This window comes from Cololabis saira, chromosome 23, assembly GCF_033807715.1.
Source record: "Cololabis saira isolate AMF1-May2022 chromosome 23, fColSai1.1, whole genome shotgun sequence".
NCBI lineage: Eukaryota > Metazoa > Chordata > Actinopteri > Beloniformes > Belonidae > Cololabis > Cololabis saira.
Window position 1 is genome coordinate 12,599,131 of NC_084609.1, and position 24,541 is coordinate 12,623,671.

Here is a 24,541-nt window from a genome sequence, read left to right on the forward strand (position 1 = left end):
TCACCATCTTAAACCGTGTACACAGTAATGATTGGTACCGTATGTTTTCCACGTGTGTTTGGGGCGTTAGTTGAGCACAGATTAAAACTGTATTTATGCAAGATGAGATGTGAAGGTGCCTGCAATATCAGCAGATATTCCCCGCTCTTGATGTATTGCCCTTAAATACCATCAAAAGGGCTACACTTCTCACTTTTCAGCAGTAACCTTAACACCAGCCAAAGCTCCCCTCCTGCAAGGTTTACATTCTGCACATCTGGATGTTCTGAGCAGTCAAGAGACCGCTGATATGCTCCTTAGGGGATCTTCCTGGTAAGAAATGTAGTAAGTAACCGTGTCAACAGTTCGTCGGCAACAAAGCAGGCTGCGTACGTGAAAGTGAGGTTAAAAAGGAAGGACATTCCCAGGCTATGGGACATCAGTGAGAGAATAGGCTCAAGGCAGAACTGCCCCTTTGTCTCAGTGGATCATTCACCAGCTGCAAATAGATTTGACAGCCAGTGTATCAAAGAACCCTAAAATCTGAGGAAGTCGTCAAAAATAAGCTTTTTGAGTTTCTTATTGGCACACATCAAAAACATTTAAGATATTGATGACTGACTCCACATCTCCTGCCGTTACGGTTGCACATGTGCAGATGGCAGCATCAGTGCTGAGGAAATATCTACTGAGCTTTGACAAAAACAGGGATTTAATAAACAGAAATATTTGATCTGAAGACCGTTAACAGTAAATGAATGTGTAGCGGATTATCTTTACTTGGATATTTCTTTTCTCACTGATCATGATGGTCCTGAACAGCTTTACTCAGCTCCATATGCTTTAGGAATGAATCTCTGACCTACACTGTTTGTGCTTTATTCTCTTTTTCTTTGAGTTTCTCTGTATGGTATATCTACAGAGCACCTACAGGATGTTTAAAAGACCCAAAATGTCAGCCAGGGAAAGCTGACATTTCATTTATTTGAAGTTAATACTCTCTCACTTCTCTTCACTGCTTAAAAATGGTATCTCATAAGGTTTTCCTTGGCAAAATAAATCCAACACTGCGTTAGATCGCAATAATCACCGAATCCATAGAGGCTGAAGTTTTTTTATGTTTCACTGTCTGAATACAAATCTGTGACTGAAAAATTCTGCAATAGTTTTAATTTAGGCAAATAAATGTGTTGGCTGCCTGTGTGAATGGCCCCAGCGTGACTCACCACGGAGGGCTGTCTTTTAAAACACAATGACGACTGTAGAAAATGGACTGCCTACACCACAGTACCTAATGTTCAGGAGCCTCATTGTTTACTGCTCTCGTGTGCAACCACAGCATTCTGATGTTCTTGTGAAAGTGATTTCAGCCTTGAGGAACAGCAAACATGGATTTCGCCAGGCCCAGCCCGCCCATTAGAGAAACTCCATTTTCCATGCCATGTCGCACGACGGAGCAAGAGATAAGTGTTGGGAGTCGAAGTGCAGTTTGCATGCCGGCAGTACTCCTCCTCACTCCCAATTTCACTTTCTCTCTCTGTTTCTCTCTCTCCTCTCTGGAGAAAAGACACTCACACAATGTAGTTAATTAGGGAATGCTTTTATTGCTTTCTGGGACTCAGGTCCCTTTAATTAAAGAACACAGAAGTGCCTTTCACTGCGAGACGTGCACTTGATGAATAAGATAAAGGCTGAGTTTTTGCATTGATTTCCACTTTCATGTGTGTTAATGGCGCTCCATCTGGCTTCTTGGAAGTTGACAAAACAGCAGGATGACTGCAGAGTGACATATCATTTATGAAAGAGATTTTGCATTACGTTTGTTCTGATTTCTGTTAATGAAATCTTCTGTGAGCCATTCAACGGTTTTCAAAGATAGCTGATTGCGTTTCACAGCGGTTTGCCAGCTTGAAACCTGTCACATCTCTGGTACTTCCATTACAAACCCGTCTCCTCACCTTAGCTGGCGGCTGCGTCGGACGTGGAGGGCAAAAGTCGCATCATCCTTCCTCCAACGCCTTCATCAATTTTCCCCTCACCAGAGTTAAGTTTGATTGTAGCCTTGTTGGTTTTTGCCTCCCTTATCGTTAAGGGTGTTAACATGTTTTATGGATGGTGTTTAATTAAAAAGTTGCACCAGAGATTGGTGTGAAAATCTAAATTCAATCACGAAAAGCGTAACTGTTCTTTAGCATTCAGCAGTCGGCTGTTTAATCTTTGAACAACATAAATATACAGAGTTAAATATTCTCAGTACAGATCCTGTCTCTTCTTAGGTAGTGTTTATAAGGCATAAATCTTTGCTACAGAACTGCCTGTCCTGCAGGTTTTTTATGTCAGGTGTCAAGTTTCTAAAGGAAATACTTCCAGGTTTAGTGGTTCATTGTTAACGAGGCCTATCAAGTGTCACCTCCATTACCACACCGCTCCCAGGCAAGACCAGAGCTGGAGATCCTAAAGTTATTTTTGAGCATCACTCACTGTTTTTCCTTGGAGGAGAGTGCTTATTGATTTTGTCAACAGAGAATCGATTTGTCTCCCCTCTCTCCTCCCTCGGGCCTCAGCAAAAGGAACCACAGCTGAATGCTAGTGAGCAAAGCCTCCAGGATGATGGACTGTACTATACTCTTGTGTTGTGATGGGTCTTTCTGGAGTTTCGCCAGATAAAGTCTTCAAAATGCTCAAATTTGACCTGGCCCATTTTTCTTTTTTTTTGCCTGATTGGATTTATCATCATCACTGTTGGGATTATTTGAAAAATGGTTACGAAGGCTTTTCCGTGCTTTATGCATCTTTCTTTAATGTTCAAATATTTGTCTTCAGCTTTGACTCTGAAAGAGATCTGGGATCCTCTTTTTATGGAACCTAATTAGCAAAAACTACTGTTGGATGCTTGTGACCTTCAATTGGCAGTGGATAAGAAAGCATCACGTCACCGTGATCAATACAGCCACATGGACTCAGGAGTACCCTGGAAGCTCGTCATCACTCAGCGCCGCCCAGTGCTGCATGCAGAAACATGACCTGAAACCAGAATGTCATCCACAAGAGGAAGCCGTATCTCAACTCTGCATGAAAACATCAAGTTCTCTGGCCGCAAGCAAATGTCAGATGGACACGGGAACATTTGTCTTGTGTCCTGTAGTCAGACGAGTCCGTGTTTCAGCCTGTTCCTGGTTGAGGGAAAATATCCAACGCTTGCTTGCACCGTCCTCATGCAGGCTGTGCCTCTGCCCCCTTCTTCTGTCAAACTACTTTCAATGAAGGCCACCAGAGTCGCAAAAGCTTAAAATAAAAAAAAGCATCCATGCTGATATCAGTAATAAGCTAAAAAAAATGGTGGTTGGGATGGTCTAGGCTTATAGTGTATATACTGTAGTGCATAAAGTGTACTGATGCCAAGTGGACTGGAATTTTGAAGACACACATGCAACCATCAACATCTCTTAACCTGTGATTTGTGGTTATTTCAGCGGAATGATGACACATTTCACTCTGCATGACCTTGAACGGTGCGATTTCGGAAACCCCAATTCTGTCTCCCCTGCAAACATGAAGATGAGAGCCAGAACCTGTTGGCCACCAACTACTGAGCTGGTTAAATTGTGTATTCAGCCCCAAAGAACGTAGATTCCTCTTGCAAAACCACAATATGTGGTATCCTCATGGGGGGGAGAAGGCAGTTAAAGCTTAGTGTAGGGTTTTTTTATTTAATAAAAATGTCAGTCGACATCCGGGTCAAAGTTCAAACGCAGTGAAGGATTCTTGCCTTCCTTCAGCTCTTTTCCATCTGACGGATGGAGGTCATTGAAACCCCCTCAACTATCCGATTTACTGGATGAGCTAAGTCTTATTCATGCTTTCAGTCAGATCAACTGTGTCGCAACGCAGAGCTTCACCATCGATGCTAACCTCCCTCCGCAGAGCTCTCCGTCGCCCGATGTTCACCACCACGTGTGGCTTCTTGAAAAAGTCTAGTCTTCTTATTAGTCTGGGGAAAATGTTGAAAACCACCTCTAAATATGCATTCCTCCCAGTGTTTTAAAATGTGTTGCTGGCACCAAATTCTAAATTTGTGTCTTTTAGAAATATGAATTTTTTTCTCAGTGAAAACAAAAAAATGTTTTGTTTGGATTTGTGTTTTATTAAAGATTTTCTGAAAACGAACAAACGACAGAATTAAGTTTTAGAAACCTTCCCAGACTTTTCTGGGATTTTTTTTCTTAAATGTCTAAAGAAAACTTGTCAGTCTTTGATGGTCCTCAGTTGCAGAAACTGGTATTTTATAACTCTCGTTATTTAAATGAGCCGCAAATTATTGCACCCCTTTTAATTAGATTCTATACAGAGCGCCAAGCTTTTGTCTTTTTTTTATTTTTTAAATGGGCTTTAAAATGGCTGTATTCATCTGTTGTTCCTCTCCGATATAACGAGCAGCGGGCTGCCAGGTGTTTGATGTCTGCTCAACGCAATGAGGGAGCAACCACTGTGACTGCTGAAGGGAGAAGTCTGTTTTGAGGTCTCTCATTATTTTCAGCCCATCTGGATTTTATGTTGTCCTCCTGGTACTTAAAACAGACGCCCACCCTCTCCGTCACCGCGTTCGTGTGTGCTGTCCGCTGTAATCACGAGTGTCACCGGGAACCAGGAAGCGCTGGCTGGTGGCTCACTACACTGGAAATGGTTGTCACTGTGCTGTTGAGTTGTGCGTGCGAGTGTGATACGATGCAGGTAACTGAGTTGACCACTGCTTGTCCCAGTTCATCCTGTCACGTCCAGACAGGAGGGTGGCGGCAAATGACAGAAAGGGAGACAGCTGCGCGCATGCCGCTCACAGGGAACTGCATTTTGCAGCTTGTTAGTGTCTGCTGAAAATGTTGTTTCTTATAAACACAACCAGCACAAGCATTACTTTTTATGGCAACCTTTATCACTTGTCTGAAGAGAAGAAATCCTGGAAATGCCATTTTATTGTTTATGAGTGAATATCCTTGACAGATACTCTGCTGTTTAATCATCTCTCCTGATTTTGATTGATCCAGAGTTGGTCCAGTTAGTCTGATAAGTGTGTGATATCAGTGTTTAGCTGAAACGCTGCTGTAGGTCAGAGATGCTAAACAGACAAGGATGAATTAAAAAATCTCAGTTTTTCACTTGTGTTTTGGCCCAATTCATTTTATCTTAAAATATAGATGCAGAATATTTCATTTCACTACTTAAAACTTTACAATCAGTGCTATTTTATATCATCCAGGCATTTTTGGTTTAGAGATTTGTCAGAAAAGTGTTAAAATCCCACATTCTTGTAAGAGTTATTCATTAATTTCCTTATTCAATCAGTTCACACCAACAGTCTGAAGGTCAGGTTTACCACGAATGAGAAGATGGTGTTTTACTTCTGGGCATAAAAAGCATGTTATGTTATTTTTCTTTGTACTATCTGAAGTAGTTTATAGTAGTTTAGTTTGCTAAAGGCTCCATTTGTGATTGTCATGCTTTAATTACAAATGAGTCTGAGAGCAAAGCTTCAGATTTTTGTAGAGATGCTCTCATTTAAGTCAGGAATTTGACAATGATTTGATGTCGAATGTATTTCCAGTGTCTGCAGGGTCTCTTCTAAACATCTGGATTAAAAAAAAAGAAGATTTGATAAAAGTCCATGTGTTGTGTAGTTACGCTTTTTCTTTCAGATCATTTGAAAAAGCCATGGAAGCACTTGCAGAAAGTTGTTTATAAAACTGCAGCATTTATAAAAACATATTGATTTTCTATAAATGTCATGTCTTTATAGATAAAACTTTGCTGTAATTCAAACACCTTGTGGACCCATCAGCTTTCTGGTGGTCGTAACTGTGCTGATGCCTTCAAGGGCAACTTTTAGACAAAATCACATTTTTTTCTGCTCCTGATTGCTGTGAAAGAATCAGCCATCTGAAAAAATCTTAAGTTTAAATGACAAGCTGGAAAAGCCAGCTTCTGCTACTTCCTAAATGGGCTGACGGTGTTCAGTCGGGTTGTGCCCCACTTTTCAGAGCTGATAGGAGCCGTCCACGTGTTGATGGAGCCAGGCACCGGCTCAGGCAATGATCCGATGTGCCCCCAAATCTCCTGCCTAAATCTCACCTTTCTGCTGGTTTTAATCAGTTCTTCTGTCAAACTTTGGTCCAAATGCTGCTTTGCACCAGTTCACTGTTGGTTCTCTGTGAGATGAAGTTTTAATCCTGCTAGACATCCAAACGCTGTCCTGTCTGTCCTTTTCTCTTCAGTGCCGTCATGGGCCATCGTCTCCATCGCCTTTGTGGCCATCATCCTGGTGTTGGCCTGTTGCTTCTGTGTCTGCAAAAAGTGGATTTTCAAGAAGAAAAACAAAAAGAAGGGCAAAGACAAGGGCAAAAATGCCATCAACATGATGGACGTCGTAGACGGAGCCAAAACCGAGGTAAAAACGTAAAAGTACTGTTGTTTTAGTCACCGATTTAACATCACTCCTACTGTTAAAACACTCTCCTTATACTGTATCCTGTTTGCAGGACGATATGCAAGAAAGTGAAGCTAATTGTCCAGAAACGCGTCTTGAATACTTCCAATGTTTAGTGTTTTGTTTTATTTTTTTTAAGTTCAACATACTTTTTTTTATTTTTATGTGCAGCACTGTTATTGCATGTTTTTTTATTATTATTATTAATATTATTATTATTATTTGTATTCATTATTATTATTATTACCTCTAAAGAGAAACACGAAGTGTTAGTTACACTTACTGAATATTTCATCACTAAAATTAAAAAAGCGTTTGGTTTAATTATCGGAGGGTTAATGAAAGTCATTTTTAAGTTTTTCATGACTTTTTTCCTCCTCCTTATGGTTCCTTTGACTATTTTGTTTTTTTTTTGTTTTTTTTTTTAATGAGATCCTGCTCACTAGTTGAAGAGTTTGAGTAACTGTGTAATGAAGTGGTATCCACCCAGAGAAATGACACCGCCAAACAATAAACATTTGACAGGCCTACAGTTAAACTCAGAGGATGAAGTTGTGATTCGCCGTCTCTCACAGTGGAGCTGCTACACTAATTGCACCTGTAGAGCATCATTATAGCGAAGTCCTCAGTGGGATCGTGTACAAAGTCTGTTTAATTTGCTGCAACACCTCTGCTGTCAGAGCCGGATCCGTGTCACAGACACCACTGAATATATTTTCATACCTCATTTGACTTATCATAGCGAGAAACTGAAACACTCTTATTTTCTTGCGCAGCAGAAAGCTCAGGAAGGTCAAACCGTTACAGTGCAGTCCATCACTCAGGCTGTTAGGGGACAGGAGTTTTCATTAGTTTCCAATATTCCCACTGTCTCCGTACAGTCCAGGTTTTCAGGTATTATCTTTAAATAGCCATTAATCAAAATAAAAGACTTAATAGTCTTCATGATAAAGCATCTCTGAGATCTGTGAATCTGCCTCTTCTGAGGCAAGCAGTCATTTCTCCTGGTGTGCCCAGACTCTAGAGTGTTAACTCCTGTGTGTGGTTGTTTTAATTTGTGTTTCTTCCTTCTATGTCCTCCTTATCTGTGTTGTGTCTGATGACTGTTCGGGATGGTCACTGGCGGTAGGTCCCTAATTGCTGTTGGATCTTCTTAAGCCTGCTGCTCTGACGTTTCTTAATAGCCTCTTGACAACAACTACTACTCCCATAAAACCAGATATATGTAACTATGCATACTGTACATGTATATCCACTGTATATATGTGCGTACAACCTGCATATGCACATATATATGTATGAAAGAAGACACTGGGTTGGCATTGACGAGGTTGAACCACACTGATTCTTATGCCAAGCTGAAGTCTCCAGCCTTTTGATTCCTTCATTTACATTTGAAACGAGCGGTGGCGAGCAAAATGTGGAATGAATGAGAGTCTCTACAAGTAAATGATCTTTTGAAGCCGGTGATGAAAAGAAACCTTTTGACGTACAGTAACATTTGCATTCACTTCTGTCAACGCAGTTGAAACGGATATCCCACCTTTCAGGGAGCACAATCACGAACAAGTCGGATTGAAACATCATACAATTTGCATTTTCTGTTAAATCAAAAAGATTTTCATTCTCTCAATCATTTCACCTGCCCCGCTTTAATCTCCCCGTGTGTCAAATAAAACTGCTCAAATTGGATTTTTTTTTCTTTTGCAAAAGGCAGAGACCAAATGGCTCAGCGGCAGCTCTGAAAGCCGATCAGTGTTGTTCAGTCTTTTGCTTACATGAGCAACTTGATAACCTAATAGAAGCAGGCCCTGATGTACATTACAACCCCTCTTACCAACCCACCCACCGCTGGCATGATGCTTCTAGCTACCATCGGCGTAGGGGGAAACAGTACAGCTTTAGAGCCATGATGACGATGTGACTGTACGTCTGGGGGTTGGAGCCAGACCTGGGAATGGGGAATCACGCGAGAGCACTGTTTTGTATGACAGAGAATGCTCTGCATGCCAACAGAAAGAGACATGTTGGAAAGGCAACTTTTGATGCTGAATGAATGACTTTGAGAACTAGTCTTTGCCTCTTCAAATCGCATGTTGTCCTTATAAGAAACTCTTTCACCTCTCCACCACGCCCCCCACCCCCCTCACCAGTGCCACCTGCTACCCTACCAGGCTAGTGAAAGGGCAACTTCACTTCTCACTCTCTGCCACTTCAGACACTTCCTACTTGTGTTTTTGCCAAACACTTGATCTGCCTGAAATAACATCAAGGGAATTGTCTTATTGTGATAAGTTTTTTTTTCGAAGCATCTTTCTCTGCCTTTTTCTGTCCTTTCTCTATGTCTCTCTGTCTCCCCTCCTTCTTCCTTTAATGCCTGCTCATTGGTCTCATTTCTGGCGCCATCATTTGATCTTTCCTCCCTTTTTTTAGAGAAAACCACTCAGATTGATAGAAAAGCGCCGCAGGGGACCGGGCCCAGGGCTTTAGTGCATCACAGAGCATGTCCTGATGTTAACTGCTATGGTGTTTTAGTGCTTGCTTCCCCCCCATATCCCCCCTTTTACACCACAAAACAAGAGGAAGCTTTTACAGGATTAGGTCCAGAGACAGGACCTGGGCGGGGAACGGCTGGCTGGGTGCTAGCACCAGCGACACAGCACCACTGACTCTTGGTGGGTGTCTCCTTCAGGCCTTGAAGGATGAGGAGGATGCGGAGACAGGGCTGACTGAAACGGAGAAAGAACCTGAGCCCAAGGAGGAGGAGAAACTGGGCAAATTACAATACTCCCTGGATTACAATTTCACAGAGAATACGGTAAGGATCAGCTCTGCGAATGACCAAGTTTGTGTCGTATTCTCGTAAGTATAGTCACATCCAGCTTCTGAGGTCTAACATTTCATCTCTGTGGAGATTAAACCCCAAAACAGGTTGTGCACAACACTCTCTTATTGTTGCATTACTGCTGCTGTAGGCACAGTTTGGTCTTTGAAGCTTGAGAGCAATCTCACAGGGATATATCATGGTGGTTGAGTTTTGTGCATTTGCCACTGAGGCTTGTAAAAGAAAATACAGTCAACCAGTGGGATTTAGTTTAGTCTGTATTTGTTTCTTTCTACTTGATTGAATACAGCCACTGCAGATATCCATCCATCTGCTGTATTTCTTCCAGCGACTGAGTTTTAAAAAGCAGAATGAGGGAGTACATCAGCGTCCTTGTGCCAGATGTTGTGCGACAGATAATAGACGTGACACAGGGAAACTCACTAACTCTCTGTTATAACCAGAATTGACAGCTTGAGATTAGAAACTGTGGTGCAATACTGTATCAACACTTAAACAGACTTCAAATGCTGCACTTTGAGTCCCTGTAGTTGTTCAATAATCAGTTGCTCCTCCTTCATGTTTGATGGTGTTGATGAAGCTGCAGAGTGCAGATGTCATTGATGTTCAGTCAGCCAGACCTTTATTTGTCTTGGAGGAGAGAGACTTGAGTAAAAGGGTTATTTTATGGACAATATTACATTTGAAAGTGTTGATTTGTCTTGTAGTGGGAGGCGGTGACAGGCCTTGATGAGGTTCTTGATAACAGCGGTCATGAGCTCCACTGTGGTTCCCCAGTGTTATAAATAAATGATAGTTTTCGAGTGTTAAGACGCTGACCTCAGATACAAGAGACTCAGGTAAAAGTGACACCGTTCATCTGCGCCTCTTTTATCTCCCTTACAGTCGCTGTCCAGACAACACTTAGTTTTTTCTCCTGAGGCCTTTAGCCACGTGTGGCTAAAGTGGCTTCATAGAGATTCTCAAGTGATTGGTTAAATGTTGTAGGAAATGTCCATTTTCAAAAAAAAGAAAGTTGCTCTTAGAGAGAACTAGATATACAGGACTGTCTCAGAAAATTAGAATATTGTGATAAAGTCCTTTATTTTCTGTAATGCAAAAATGTCATACATTCTAGATTCATTAAAAATCAACTGAAATATTGCAAGCCTTTTATTATTTTAATATTGCTGATCATGGCTTACAGCTTAAAAAAACTCATATCCTATCTCAAAAAATTAGAATATTCTGGGAATCTTAATCTTAAACTGTAAGCCTTAATCAGCAATATTAAAATAATAAAAGGCTTGCAATATTTCAGTTGATTTGTAATGAATCCAGAATGTATGACATTTTAGTTTTTTTAATTGCATTACAGAAAATAAAGAACTTTATCACAATATTCAAATTTTCTGAGACAGTCCTGTATCTTGTATGTGTTGATAAAGATACAAATAATAAGTAAAGTGTCTTTATTTTGGAAAGCAGGTAGTTTTTGTGAAAGTCTTTACCGTTTAATGAACAAAACAACACTGTTAAGTTTCAGAAAGATTCAGCACCCATAGTAAAGGGACTTGAATATCATGAAATATGTTTTCTTTTGTGATTCTACTGTAAATGTTACTAATTAATTGTCAGTGTTAATTTGAAAAGGTTTCATGAAGGCTTTATACTGTTAAATTACCCCACTAGTGTCTTGTGTACGAAGTCAGAGGCAGAGAGAAAATACTTAATTAATGTGAGGAGCTGATGTCGAAACGCTGCTTCTCTCTCTCAACCAGCACCGATGACTGCTGCCTCTGGTGCTAATGACACAGAGTTTATACAATAACGAGGAAAAAGGTTTTCTGAAAGGTCCAAATCGTTCAGGGAGCGGCGATGCAGCTGCACGATGCAAATACACATCAACTGAAGCACAAAGAGCCAACTAAGCACAGCAGGAAGAGAATTACAGTGTCAAAGCCGCTCTCAACATCATTACCAGCCCCACTGCCCTCCTTTCAGGTCAAGAGCAGGCATATTACAATGTGGCCAGCCAGAAAGTGCTGAATTTAAACTCATTAAGAAAAGGTGAATTTAAAAGCACTCATTTTACTCCTCGATGCTATTCATTATTGCTCATCTCCAAAATAAGTGTGTGTAGTTGTGTGCAGATGCAGCGCAACCTTGCGAAGTATGAGGACAAAGTTCTTTACTCTAAGACTTAGCCGAAGGCTGAATCACCGTCCTGTGTGTTCATTCTGGCCAGCGTTGCTGCTCACTGGACTGAAGCGTAACTGTCAAACAAAAGGGAGGTTGAATACCAGCAGCGCTCTGCTGTGAGACGTCCCGCGTCCTCAGTTAAACAGAAAAGCACACACTGATGTGTAAACACATGGTCACCGCTGCTCTCGTTACTCTGAGGTCTCATGGTCAGTCAGATGCTTAAATTTGCTTACTTTTTGTCTTATCATTTCAAATCTATTGCCATTGGGTTTTGGATGATCGGAGGTAACAACTTGAAAACATCAAACTGTCACAGGATTTAAGGGAATTTTATTGGAACCGGGTGGAACAAATTTGGTCGTGTCCAGGTTGTTACAACAATCTTTTTTCTAGAGCCAATGTTTCCTAGTTGTGTTTTTGTTAAAAATGATGTGTCACTTTTACTGAGAGCATTGGAAACCGTTGTCAGGTCTTCAGTTTCAGAAATCAGTCCTTTCCAAAGCAGTTTTAAATGCTCAAAAGATGTGGCGATAATCAGCCAAATTACGTCCACACCCCATCTAACAAGAGTGATGAGAAGAGCAAAGTTTAGATTTCTCAATAAAGATGATAAAAAAACTGATTAAGTTATTCAGAACAAATCTTCCCAGTACAAGTTAGTGGAAGTTGACAGATTTCCTTTGCTTGAAGCCCTTCTTTCCTCTGATATCCGTTTCTTTTTCCTGGAATGGATTAATGCAGCTAGTTGAGTTGAGTTGTTTTTTTCTTCCATTGAGGTGAAAGCAACCGTCATAATATTGATACCATTATTTTCCGCTCCATGTTCATTACCTGGTGCGATGTAGGAAAGGAAAACACACCGTTGAAATGAAATGATTGCAGCAGCCGTAGATGAGCCAGTCGCTTATTGTAACTTTCATCAACCGTTTTAGAGAAAATTACCATAAATTGTTTAAATTTGTGCAATTTCAGAAAAAGGTGGCCTCTGAAAAACAAAACAAAAGGTTTCTTAGTGTTTAATGCAAACATGTGACTTCATAAACTTTCATACAAGCAAGAAGGAAAATAAGAGTTAGAATTATTTTCTAGCCGCATCCTGCATCATTTTTCTTCAAGCATCAATGCTCTCCCAGCAAAGGCGGCGTGACACCCAGCTTCTCCCACGGACCGTGCTGCTGGATGGATGGTTGAAAATCAGGGGGACAGCAGGCTCACAGAAATGTTTATGCTTAAAATCCGAGTGCCACTTCACAGCACTAACGTTTGCACCGCTTCCATTTAGCTGAAGGTAAATGACAGCTGGAATAATTGCTCAGATTTTATATGCCTTCTGAGTTATGCAACTGCTTTGCTGTGAGTAATCCTGATAAGCTGCATGTATACGAGTAGACAGAGCATTTGTGTCAAAGTGATCCAACGTGTTTACAGTAATGCTGTGAAAATGTTGTGCAGAACCTGGTTAGCGGTTGATCAAAGGCTTCCCATACTGCTCATGATGTAGCTGTCCTGTTTGATGTTTGAATGTGTGTGTTAGTGTCCCCTTTAATCAATGTTGCATAATCTCATGATAACCCTCATCCACCATCCAATGATCATTTGTTACATGTTACATGGGGAACAAAACCTGGAACCCGGATCATCAACGTGACTTGATGACGGCACAGAAAAGTGAAAATCCTCTAAGAAAAGTCTACTAGTGTGAATAACCAGGGGATAGTCATCTCTGTGTCATATGAGTAAAAAACAAGTGCAGGGTCTTAAAGCTTATTTGAGGTAACATTATATTTATAAACGTTTGAAAGCCGAAATAATCTCTTTAATCAAATTAGGGATTAATGTGTTCAAAGAAAGATGTGTTTTCAAAGCTTAAATAACAGTAACTTTGTTGGTTAAAAAGCTCAACGCCAAACAAGCTGAGTTTGTTTTGTCAAACCGATGAAGAGTTGTGTGGGAGGAGCTGCTATTTACACCAAATTATTCTTCTGAAAAAATCCCCATCCTCTCCCATCATTTGAGGTCTAAAAACCACATAAATGTGCATTTGCTTATTGTAATTATCTAGATTACATTAAATCACTGACTAACATGTATTGACAACTAAAACACAGGAATCATTCTTTAGATTTATGTTGTCTCTGGATCTGTCACCCAGGCCTGACAGGCAGGTGTAAATACACCTGTATGAACCTCTGCCACGGTTGCCATGGTGAAGAAACCAGCCAGAGCTGCACAGCGGACCTGTTTTCAAAATAGAAATTAAAAAACTGAAAAAAAAAGAAATATATATAGTCAGACCAAAGTTTGGACACACTTCCCCATTTGTTAGAATGAGAAGGTGTGTCCAAACTTTTGGTCTGTACTGAGATATATATATATATATATATATATATATATATATATATATATATATATATATATATATATATATATATATATATATATACACATATATATATATATATATATATATATATATATATATGCATTTAATTTTTTTCCACAGATATCATATTGCACTACATCTGCGTATAAGTTTTAATAAAAATTTAGCAGATTTAGGTTTTTGTTCCAGTTGTTGAATTATTAGCTTGAGAATTTAATGGTGGTGGTTAAACGACGGTTGTGGTTTGTCACTAAAGGCACATAAGGAGAGACGACCAATGAAAAACCTATTTAAACCAGCTTGTACTAGATTTCTCTTAATAAATCAAATGTTTTTGGAAGTTTTCAATCATCTAGAGAGATGCAGCAAATTAATAAAAAACAGCAAGTGTAAAAATTCTCCAACGGTGAGTCACATCGTCACTGGTCTTCCACTTCCGCGTGGGGAAGTTACAAGAACGAGAGGAAGCCAAAGTGCAGTGTCTTTATGCTAACGGCTATCAAAGGCCAGCCTCCACAGCCCATGAGTGCACAACCCTTAAAAACATCACCCTGTTGCGTGTTTTACATTGTCTAGACATACAGCACAAGCTACAGTCTACGACGTGCTGCTTCCTTTCAGCTCTTTGTATGTGCGGCTTTTATTTGATGGTCCTCACAGAGAGATACGCAAACGTGCACGCTGACGTTCAGCTCACTGATGCTGGTGCCATGCAGTCTGCTCTAAGTTGTTTTACAACGTAGGTGGACGGTTTAACTGTAAACCAGGGATGAGCATTTATGAACAAATAAAAGGATGATTACTCGTCTGACAGAAATAAAGCCACCATATCATCTCTCCTCAGTTCCTAAATTGTTGCCATCCAGGAAAATTCACACAAAGTATGAGTAAAGCTCTCGTTTTCTTCTTGCAGCAAGAAGCTTTTTAAGCTTCTTACGAAAAAGACCTTCCTTTTTCGTCTCCACAAGGGTTTTCAGTCTGTTCCCGGCCATCAAGCTTGTTGTCGATATCATTTAGTGTGCAGGTAACTGCCGTATAAACGAGCAGAAATCCAGCCAGATTAGCAGAAAGGCTCACAAACCAAGTAACTTAATGGTTCATTCTTTTTATACCCTTCCGGGCTCAACCGATTCATTTACCTTTATATTTTATATAGAAAAATAAAGAATGGACCAAATTATTCCACAGCTTTGGACAGTGAACGATCCCTGAAATAAACTTTGGCTTTAAAGGACCCGTAATATTTAAGCAGGACAAGCGGTACGCTTTCCAGGAATTTGTTATAAAGAAAACCATAAAAGGAAAATGGAGAACGGACTGCAGTGCAGCCATCTCAGATCTACGCTGCTCTCTTAACACTATAACCAAGCAATGTAATCGACAACATGACCCAATGAGCTTACAATGAACCAAAATCAAAACACAAAGGTACCAAACATTCAGCTGACGTTGGTGTGGCAGAGAGCGCGAGCGGCGCTGCCTCCCATGGCTTCATCCCTCATGGTCAGTTTCTCCAGCCAATCACTACACGGGAGACGGCAGCGACGGATTAGGAAGATGACCACATATCAATCACTCCGTGGCACAAAGGCACGTGTGACACAGTGAAACTTTACATGTTGGAGGTTGCCTTATGTCTGCTACCAGCTGCACGTCCCCTCTCCTCTCTTCCGGGGGCTCAGTTGCTGCATCATCCCTCGTAGCTGCAAACAGTGAAGTGCTGCAGCTCCTGACAGCTGTGGAGCTCCATGGCTGAGTGCCCTGGTCTGCTTCCAGATTGCTGCTTGATGGCTGCCTGATAGGAAGCTGATTTACTGACTAGCTGGACCTCCTGAGAGCCTGTGAGTGGAGGCTCTGACTGGCAGGCCAATCAGCCACCCAGGTCCCACATTGTGGTTATCAATTATCGGCCTTATACGAGGAGGAGCAGCCCTCTCATTCCTGGTGTGACATATCCCGACCTCCCGAACTCTCCTGCAGCTGTCATGTTCTGTCTTTTTAACCGTCTAATTCAGGAGCTTCATCCCTGAACAATGATACCAAATCGTTTTTACAACACCATTATGAAGGAATGATTGGTCGTGGTATTAAAGGAAAGTTTTCTTAAGTCTTAAAGTAATGTTAAAGAACTTATTAGTTAGACAGTTATAGGTGGATTGTGGAGACTCTGACGTGTCGTTGCTCACTTTTTCAGCTCATGGTGGGGATTATTCAGGCCGCGGAGCTGCCAGCGATGGACATGGGGGGCACTTCCGACCCGTATGTAAAGGTCTACCTGCTGCCTGACAAGAAGAAGAAATTTGAGACCAAGGTCCACAGGAAGACCCTCAACCCCGTCTTCAATGAGCAGTTCACCTTCAAGGTACGACTCGACTGAAAAGTTTAGTTTCATCTGCTGCAAGACATTTGCACAGTTTTGTAGCCAGAAATGTTTTGCCTCTGCCGACAATCTGATTTGCATGCAGCCTTGAACGCAGGGAAGGTGCGGCGACAGCAACCAGCTGGCACCTTAACAAGCTCCTGCCAGAATACCTCTCACACACAGTTACACTTGCACAAACACACAGTCGGGCTGGAAGTGATTGGGATTAACACAGGCAGATGCAGCGCTACACCCCGCCGTTGCCTCAGCATAATGGATGCATAGCTGCTGCTCAGTGGTGGGGAAAGTTTTGTTATTCACCTGGCAGTGGAGAGCGCAGGTGTTTGGTGTACATTAAGCATAATTTGATGTGATATCCATCTCAATAAAAGATTTATTGTCTGTATTTCTTTTAATACTTGATTCTAAATCCATAATGCATTTTGGGAGAAAAAAAAACAGGAATGAAACCGTCAAGAAAAAGAGAGATGATGTCAAGGACACACCAAAGCGTCCTCTCCTCTTCACTCTGTTCCTTTGTATTTTAATAGGATATTTCTTTTTAGCGTCTTTAGTTTCAAGATTGAAAGCAGACAATGCCGCATGAGAGAAGAGGTGAGATGGCAGCGACTGATTTAGAAACTAAATTGCCAGTAGCACAATACACACACACACACACACACTGAAACACATCTAACTCTGCCTGACATGCAATTAACTTTGAGAAAGATGCAAAACAAAGTGTCAAATACGAATACATATCAAACTAAAGTCAGCAGGTGTAGATAAAAGGCTTAAAAGACATGTATGTATATATATATATATATACACACACACACACACACTCCCCTGGGTGGCATTGCCTTTTTTGTTTTTTTCTAATTATGAACAAACAGTTGTAGATGTTCATAGAGTGTTTGATGCTCATAAATAAAATCTAAATAAACGTTAACTGCATTTCTAATAAGTGATAAGGCTCTGGTAATTGTATCAAACCTTTCCATGGTTTGTATACTTTCACCATGTTACACGAAGAGAGAAACTCCTCCCGACCCACCAAGACACATCCCAAGATACACCTCACTAGGGGGGCAAAGTAAATCTGGTGGCTGTCATCAACGCAGTCATACGAAGAGAAGATTGACTTTTTCGATATAATTTGTGTTTAGGATCAGTCCCAAAATAGACAGAAAGCAGACGTTTAATGATCCAAACCAGCAACTTCACAGCTTTAAGCCAGAGTGGTTTCACTAAAGGACAAGCACTTATACCTTCCTGGACAGCTCAACACACACAAAAAAAGATCTAATAAAAATAAATTACCCATTTATGCAGTCTCTTTAGAGATTATTTAGTGTTACTTTGACTTGATTTTGTCTTCTCTCATTGATATTTCAGTGGTTTTATCTTGGTATCGGGATTTTGACTGAGTTTGTTTGAGATCTGCTTCAGGTTGCGACTGTAGGTTCTCTGTTTTGTTAGGTTTAAATCCCTTTTAACTTTTGCTGTTCAGTCCGTTCTGTTATTCTGTCAAATGCAGGAGAGGTGGGAGGAGTAGAAGACGAGTGTGCTTTAACTTTAACAGACAGCGCTGCTGAAGCAGAATAATGAGTGTGTCCAGAAAAACTCAATTACAGCTTAACTTTTCAAGAAGTCCACTGCCGACAACATGATCTTATTTACTTGGATGTTAGTGGCAAATAAATGTAGATTTAGTTTAACCCTCGTCGAGCCGTGAACTTCTTCCTACCTTCATGTAGTAAAATGTATCAAAATCAGCTCTGAAGGCAGAGAACCTGGATTCCCCTTTATAACGGTGCTCTTTCATCTGCAGGTCCCGTACGTAGAGCTGGGTGGGAAGACGCTGATAATGACGGTCTACGATTTCGACCGCTTCTCCAAGCATGACGCCATCGGCGACATCAAGGTGCCCATGAACAAGGTGGACTTCAGCCACATAACAGAGGAGTGGAGGGATCTGCAGAGCGCCGAGAAGGAGGAGGTGAGCCCTGACATTTACGCAGCCTGACAGACGCACCTCGAGTGGGCTCAAAAATTACACAACAGGGTTGAAATAATTTAGCAGCAGTTAAGTCATGCCGGTTCACACATTCAAACAAGCAGCCACTGCTGTTTCAATGTTAAGTTTATTTTTTACAACATATCGCTGTGTACGGTTAACTATTTGCGATTGAACCCCAAACAGTCTGCTGCGGCTGATATAATCCATCTTTCCTGGAAATGTCATTTAATCATATGTCCACGCTTCTCCTTCAATTAATTGAAGTGTAACTTTCCAGGCAGCAGCTCAGGGGATTCAATTTTCATGGTAAATGTCACGGCATATAGCACATGTTGCCAACATTATTTTTAGCATTACGGTGAGTTGATCTAAAGGTTAACGATAACTGTTGTATAGTCGGAGTTGTTGTTTATTCGAAGGGCATCACTTTGCTTTGCTAAGGTGGGGTTGCACCACTGCACATGACAATTTTAACGGCAGGTTTGAATCACTGGAGCTGAGCTTTGCATTCATGAAGTCCTGCATTTGATGTTTGATGCATGTTGTCAGCTTTTGAGGTAGAAATTGGATGTTTTTGAACTTTAAAGAGGGATTGGATGCAGAGCTGAGCTACAGTTATCGCCTTTGTGGTATTTTCGTTTTAACCTCAACAGCCGTTTGTAAATACCAGCTGAAAATCACGTGTAGACATCAATTGGTCTGCATCACCTGAAGAGCTAATTTTCAGAGCCAGACAATCTCTCTCTCTCTCTCTCTCTCTCTTTCTCTTTTATTTTTATTTTTAAATTTAACCCAATTGATTTTGTAATGAAGAATTATGGGTAGTACAGCTTGGAATACGTCTGTATTTCTTGACCTGGACATCTGGTGCTCCTCGTCCATTAAGCTAAACGCAGGAGGTGGGAGAGGGAGCTGCTGAGAGGAGGTGGAGGCCCAAAATAAGACAGGGCCGTGAAATGTCACGAAGCAGCCCATGCCTACCTGCTGCTGCTGCCGAGATTATACATGAAAACGTTACAGACTGCTGTTTTGTACCTGCCAAGTAAGAATAAAGAAAGGATGGGAGATTCTGGTTATAATGCTGTATAAAGCAGTTTATTACGATGATGCTCTATGCAGTATCTATATGATTTATTCACTGCTCTTTCATATTTATCTTTAGGGTCACTCATGTTTGTTTTTGTGTGTCTGCATATATATCACTCGTTAGTGCCTTAGTTAGCAAAAACCTTTTTGACAATATATATGCATGTTAATCTTGCAGCAGTCGTTAGTTTTGTGCGTAGGTGTGTGTGACAGGGAATGTGTCCATGTGTTTGACAGATTGATCAAACATATTTTTATTAAGAGATAAAACGCTGATTCTGCCAGAAACGACTAAAACCACAGATGTGAAACATGCAGGGACATGATTGAACTGATTGGTTATCAATCAGTTTTAAAGAATTTGCAGTTCCCTATAAAACCCAGCTGTCCCCAGCAAATGCATTTTATTACATTATCTGATTTTACCATATATACTAATCTATACATAGATTTATGTGTATAAATCTGTTTAATGTGGTTTAAATCTAAACATCTATTAATTTTCCATCTAACAAACAGGGTTATCCCTGTATACATGGTAATTAATCATTTAGGATATCCCGATAAAAACAGCGGCGCGTGGAAAATATCATGACGCAATTCCTGTCATTTCCGCTTCTTCTTCCTGTATCCAAATTCAAAACAAATGCTGCTTTGCGCAACTTTTCGCTCACTTTCTTGTAAATCTCGCCATGCCGGTACTTTCTACTGTCTACAAATGCCAAAATGTTCATATCCTTCATTACATTTATGAAGTGATTAGTCTCTTCCTCACTCCAAAAGTGTGGCGTGGTCTTGCGTTTCGCCGTGTTTAGAAGAACTTCCTGGACTCAAAAAACCAGGATTCCTTGCGAAAAGAACATGCGCAGAAAACAAATTCATGTTCTGTTTGATCGGGATATTCCGTTAGGCGTTTACATGACCGAATATTCGGGTTTTAAAAGGAGTAACCCAGTATTCAGGTTTTTAAAAACCGGAATATGAGCAAATTCAGGTTATTCAAAGGGGTTATTGGTGTTTACATGGCAGTGCAAAACCGGGTTATTGCTAATATTCAGGTTTTAAAAGGGTTATTGACTGCATGTAAACGCAGTCAGTGTTTACTATATACTATATGTCAATATTACAGCTCATCTACTAATATTAATAGCAGTATTAGTGCGTACACCTGCACATAAATACACATACAAGCTTGGAAATATACAAACATACAGGGCCACGAGGGACAACCTCATCCCCCCACCTACCACACCCCGTCCAGGGAGAAAGCCGAAGCGACGTGAGCAGAACTGGAAGGGCTGAGCCGGCTACCGCCACCCGTATGCAGCACAACGGTGGTGACAAACAAGAAGGGGCGACCGGGACCCAGAAGCAGCCTGGTAACCACCGCACGCCCCGCCCTCCACAGAACAAGATCTGATTCACTCCTTCATGACCTTTGTTCAGAGTAGCTGTTAGTTTAGCTCCTCTTCATAGTTCCCCTGATCTGCCACACTGAGACGCCATCAGCCCGTCTGCTGCTGAATAATCAACCCAAGAAGTATGAAAGGTCACGGCACTTGACAGTCATCACTTACTGTTGAACCTGCATCCACCAGCCTCCAGCAAAGAAGTAATCTGAGTTATTTAAAAGTACATTATTAGGTTGTCATTCGAGGTAGGGCTGGGCGATATGGACCAAGTCATATCTCGATATTTTCTAGCTGAATGGCGATACTCGATATATATCGATATTTTTTCTGTGCCATAATTGGGGTTTCCCCCAAAGCATTATAGCATCTCTGTTAGCTTCATTTTTTCTGAGGCAAACCCTTAAAAAAACAGTCAGTTTTAATACAAAGCCTCGTGCCAAATGTCACACAGGTTCCTTTATTAACAGAGGTCTGCACAATATCAAAATGTGTAAAACAAATGAAATAAAAATAAACTGCCTGCATATATAGAATAAAAATGCTTCTTGAATAAAATAAAACAAATATCCCTTTCCTGCATAACAATTACATTAAAATACACTCTGCAATTAATACAATGTAGACAGTAACAGGCAGACTTTTCCACTGAGGTTGACAGTTGTGCAAATAACAAAACATTTGTGCAAATCTCAAATAAAACATTCAAGTCAATTTGTCACAAAATAAGCTATATCAAAATCATAAAAAAAAGCTATATCGATATAAACGATATTGTCTCGTACCATATCGCGTTTGAAAATATATCGATATATATTAAAATCTCGATATATCGCCCGCCCTAATTCAAGGTGCTGTAAGTCGGGATAGAAGATAAATGAAGGTAAATGAAAGGTTTGGGTTCAGTTTCTGTAAAAACCAGAACTTTATGAATAACTCAGAAGGTCAAAGGTCAATAATCAGGTCCGGTTTTCCAACCGCTCCTCAAAACGGCTGCGCCGGCAGCAAGAGTGACCCGAGAGGCAGCCGTGGACTGTGTCCGCTCCTCATTTCAGCGAGGGATAAAACCAGGGTGCGAAACTCATTCTCCTCAGTGACTCATAATGAGGCTGCGCTGTGATGCTGATTTGTGCGAACGGATGAAGTGATTGCAGCACTTTCTCAGCAAAGTAGCGAGTGACAAAAAGGTAGAGGCTGATTCAGAAGTATTTAAACTGAATCGAGGGACAAGTCAATTGTAGACTATTCAAAGTATTCAGAGATGCAGTGTGATTAAAGACACTGCATTCAGCCTCCTACTGTATTGGTATGTTTTCTGATTATCATAAAAGGCATTTTTACAGGTTTCTCTGCAACCTTTTTACTTTTATACAACTGGAAAGGAGACGTCTGGATCATCTCATCTTAATAACAGTGTGACTTGATGTTTGGACTCTCTTGAACGTGCATAATTTTTTGTGTAGTCAGTTATTAATTATTTATCTTTATTCCGGTGTACGTATGTTGTGCAGTATATATGTTCCTGACCTTACTTCATGCTGTAATCCATAAAGATATAACTACTTGAGGTGATGTCAGATAAATGTATTCTTCATTTTTGAATATTTTAGCATCCTGATTGAAACTTGGTGCCAAATTAATAAATTAGTGTTTGGCATATTTAACTTTCATGCATCACACTTGTGTTTTTCTGAGCAAACTGTTACATGCAACTCTGAACATTAAAATAATTTCATCGTGTGAAGAGCTGAACCAAACAAACGTGTCTTCCACGTTGATAAGGGAAGCTGGAGCTTCCCGCTTGGTTGTGTCGAACCATTTCTCTGTAATCTCCCGGTGAGCATCTTCCTTTAAGCATGCGAGCCGGTGAATTTAGATTCAGCGGTTGTTGTGAAAACTTTTTCTCACCTCTGCAACGTGTCTGCCTCTCCAACAGCAAGAGAAGCTGGGCGATATCTGCTTTTCCCTGCGATACGTTCCAACTGCCGGCAAGCTGACCGTGGTCATTCTTGAAGCCAAAAACCTGAAGAAAATGGATGTGGGTGGCTTGTCAGGTGAGGAGTTGAAATAGTGTTAATGTCCACCCACTGACTTTTCCTCTGACAGGTCCTTTGTCTGTAATTATACATGCACTGCAGCACTCACTCTGCTTCTCCCACACAACACCTGCTGTTTCTTCCCTTTTTGTCTCAACTACACAAACACACGACGAGTCGTGATTACCTGAACTTTCCTTTCAAGAGCCGTGCAAATCTTCAGATTTCTGTGTTTTGGGGAAACATAGATTGGACTACTAATGAGGATATGTTGAGAAAGGAATTAAATGTTTTTTCTGCTTTATTGTGACTGAAAAACACTTTCTCAAGATCTCATGTGTCTCAAACTTTTACAGTTCTTTTTTTTAATCTCAAAGGGAAAAAATAGAAGAAGAAAATAATAATAATTTGCTACTAAAGTTGCAAATTATCCAGTTAGTGAAAACTAATTAGGTTATTTGTGTTCACTAATGAGGAAATGGTACTAATACTACAATTTGGGGGAAATTACAGATGAAATTGCACAAAAGCAAAATCCAACGAAACAGGAAATTACATTCACGTATCAGTGGTACGAAGATGAATTAATCAAATGTAACATGCAGAAGATAATGATGTCTGCTCTTCCCTGACATGTATCTAGGTTTTGATCTTGTCGGCTGTCAGACATTTGCACGTATAGATCCCTACATGAGCACGTCTGAGAACACGGATTCAGACAATAAGCTGTCTTCTTTCCTCTTCTGATCTCCTCTGACTTTCTTCTGTGGTTTCATTTTAAATTCGTCACTGTAACCCCCCCCCCCCTCCCAGCTCGATTCTTTCTGCTGCAATTACCGCACACCTGGGTCCACTTGCCTTCTGCTTGACAGGCCGGCCTCTCCATATAAGCCCAAACAACGTGCCGTACACTAGCACGGTGCACATTAAAAGCTCAGCGCTCCCTTTCATCTATGACACCACTTTGAGCAGCCATTTGGCTGAAAAAGAAAACCTCCTCTGCTGCCATTTTATGATACTGGCATGAGCTCTCACCTGTTCCCATTTGCATTGTGAAGTTGTCAGCGATTTCACCCGTCACCTCCATCCACCAGTCAGTTAAAAAAAAAAAAACAAGTGTGTGAATGTGTTTGCTTTGAATGCCAGGTCTCCCTCTCAGGTCTCGCTGCACACAGCATGCTACGTTTAATCAGAGTATGTTTCATCCGTCGCTCTGTTTCTGGGTGAATTATGGCCACATAGTAAAAGCACATTAGATGTCTGTAATTACAAATAGAGTATGCAATAAATTGCAGTTTAGGTTTTGATTCTCGTCAGTGAAAATGGACTTAAATGCGTGTCAGATGGATAAAATAATAACAATAATTAGGCTCCGTGCACAGCCAGAGCTTAAAGAGGAGGACAGCTAATTGATGGCCTTGGATCAGCCTTCTCCTCTATTGTCATCCTGTTTACCGTGCCTAATTATAGCTGAGAGAGGAAGATGTGGGAATTATCATTAACCAATGTATAATCAGAAATAATTCTTTTGATTTGCTCCTCATGAAACAACCCCCGCATCTTCCCTCATGCTGTGTTCCCACGAAAACTGCATTTTTGGCGATAGTTTTAAAAGTACGGTCAACTTTTACCGCTTGACATAAAATGCTGCTGTTGTGATGCACAAGACACTATGTTCTTTAGCTGTCGTCTTAAAATAATCCCGGCGTCACTGCAGCCGAGTTACTCCTCTCTCCACTTCAGCCGGCTCCACAAT

The 24,541-nt window shown here is 40.8% G+C and overlaps 1 protein-coding gene across 7 annotated transcripts in view; it reads left to right on the forward strand.

Annotated features, from left to right (window-relative positions):
* The window catches only part of syt1a (synaptotagmin Ia), a 214,542-nt gene that overhangs the window by 167,013 nt on the left and 22,988 nt on the right, over positions 1–24,541 (forward strand). For 6 of the 7 annotated variants that reach the window (XM_061714258.1, XM_061714257.1, XM_061714259.1 and 3 more), the window contains 5 exons: positions 6,246–6,418; positions 9,150–9,275; positions 16,064–16,231; positions 18,066–18,233; positions 22,686–22,803. In XM_061714258.1, coding sequence (XP_061570242.1) covers positions 6,246–6,418; positions 9,150–9,275; positions 16,064–16,231; positions 18,066–18,233; positions 22,686–22,803 — 753 coding nt within the window. The remainder of the gene's footprint in view (positions 1–6,245; positions 6,419–9,149; positions 9,276–16,063; positions 16,232–18,065; positions 18,234–22,685; positions 22,804–24,541) is intronic. The other variant, XM_061714261.1, reaches the window with a different exon arrangement.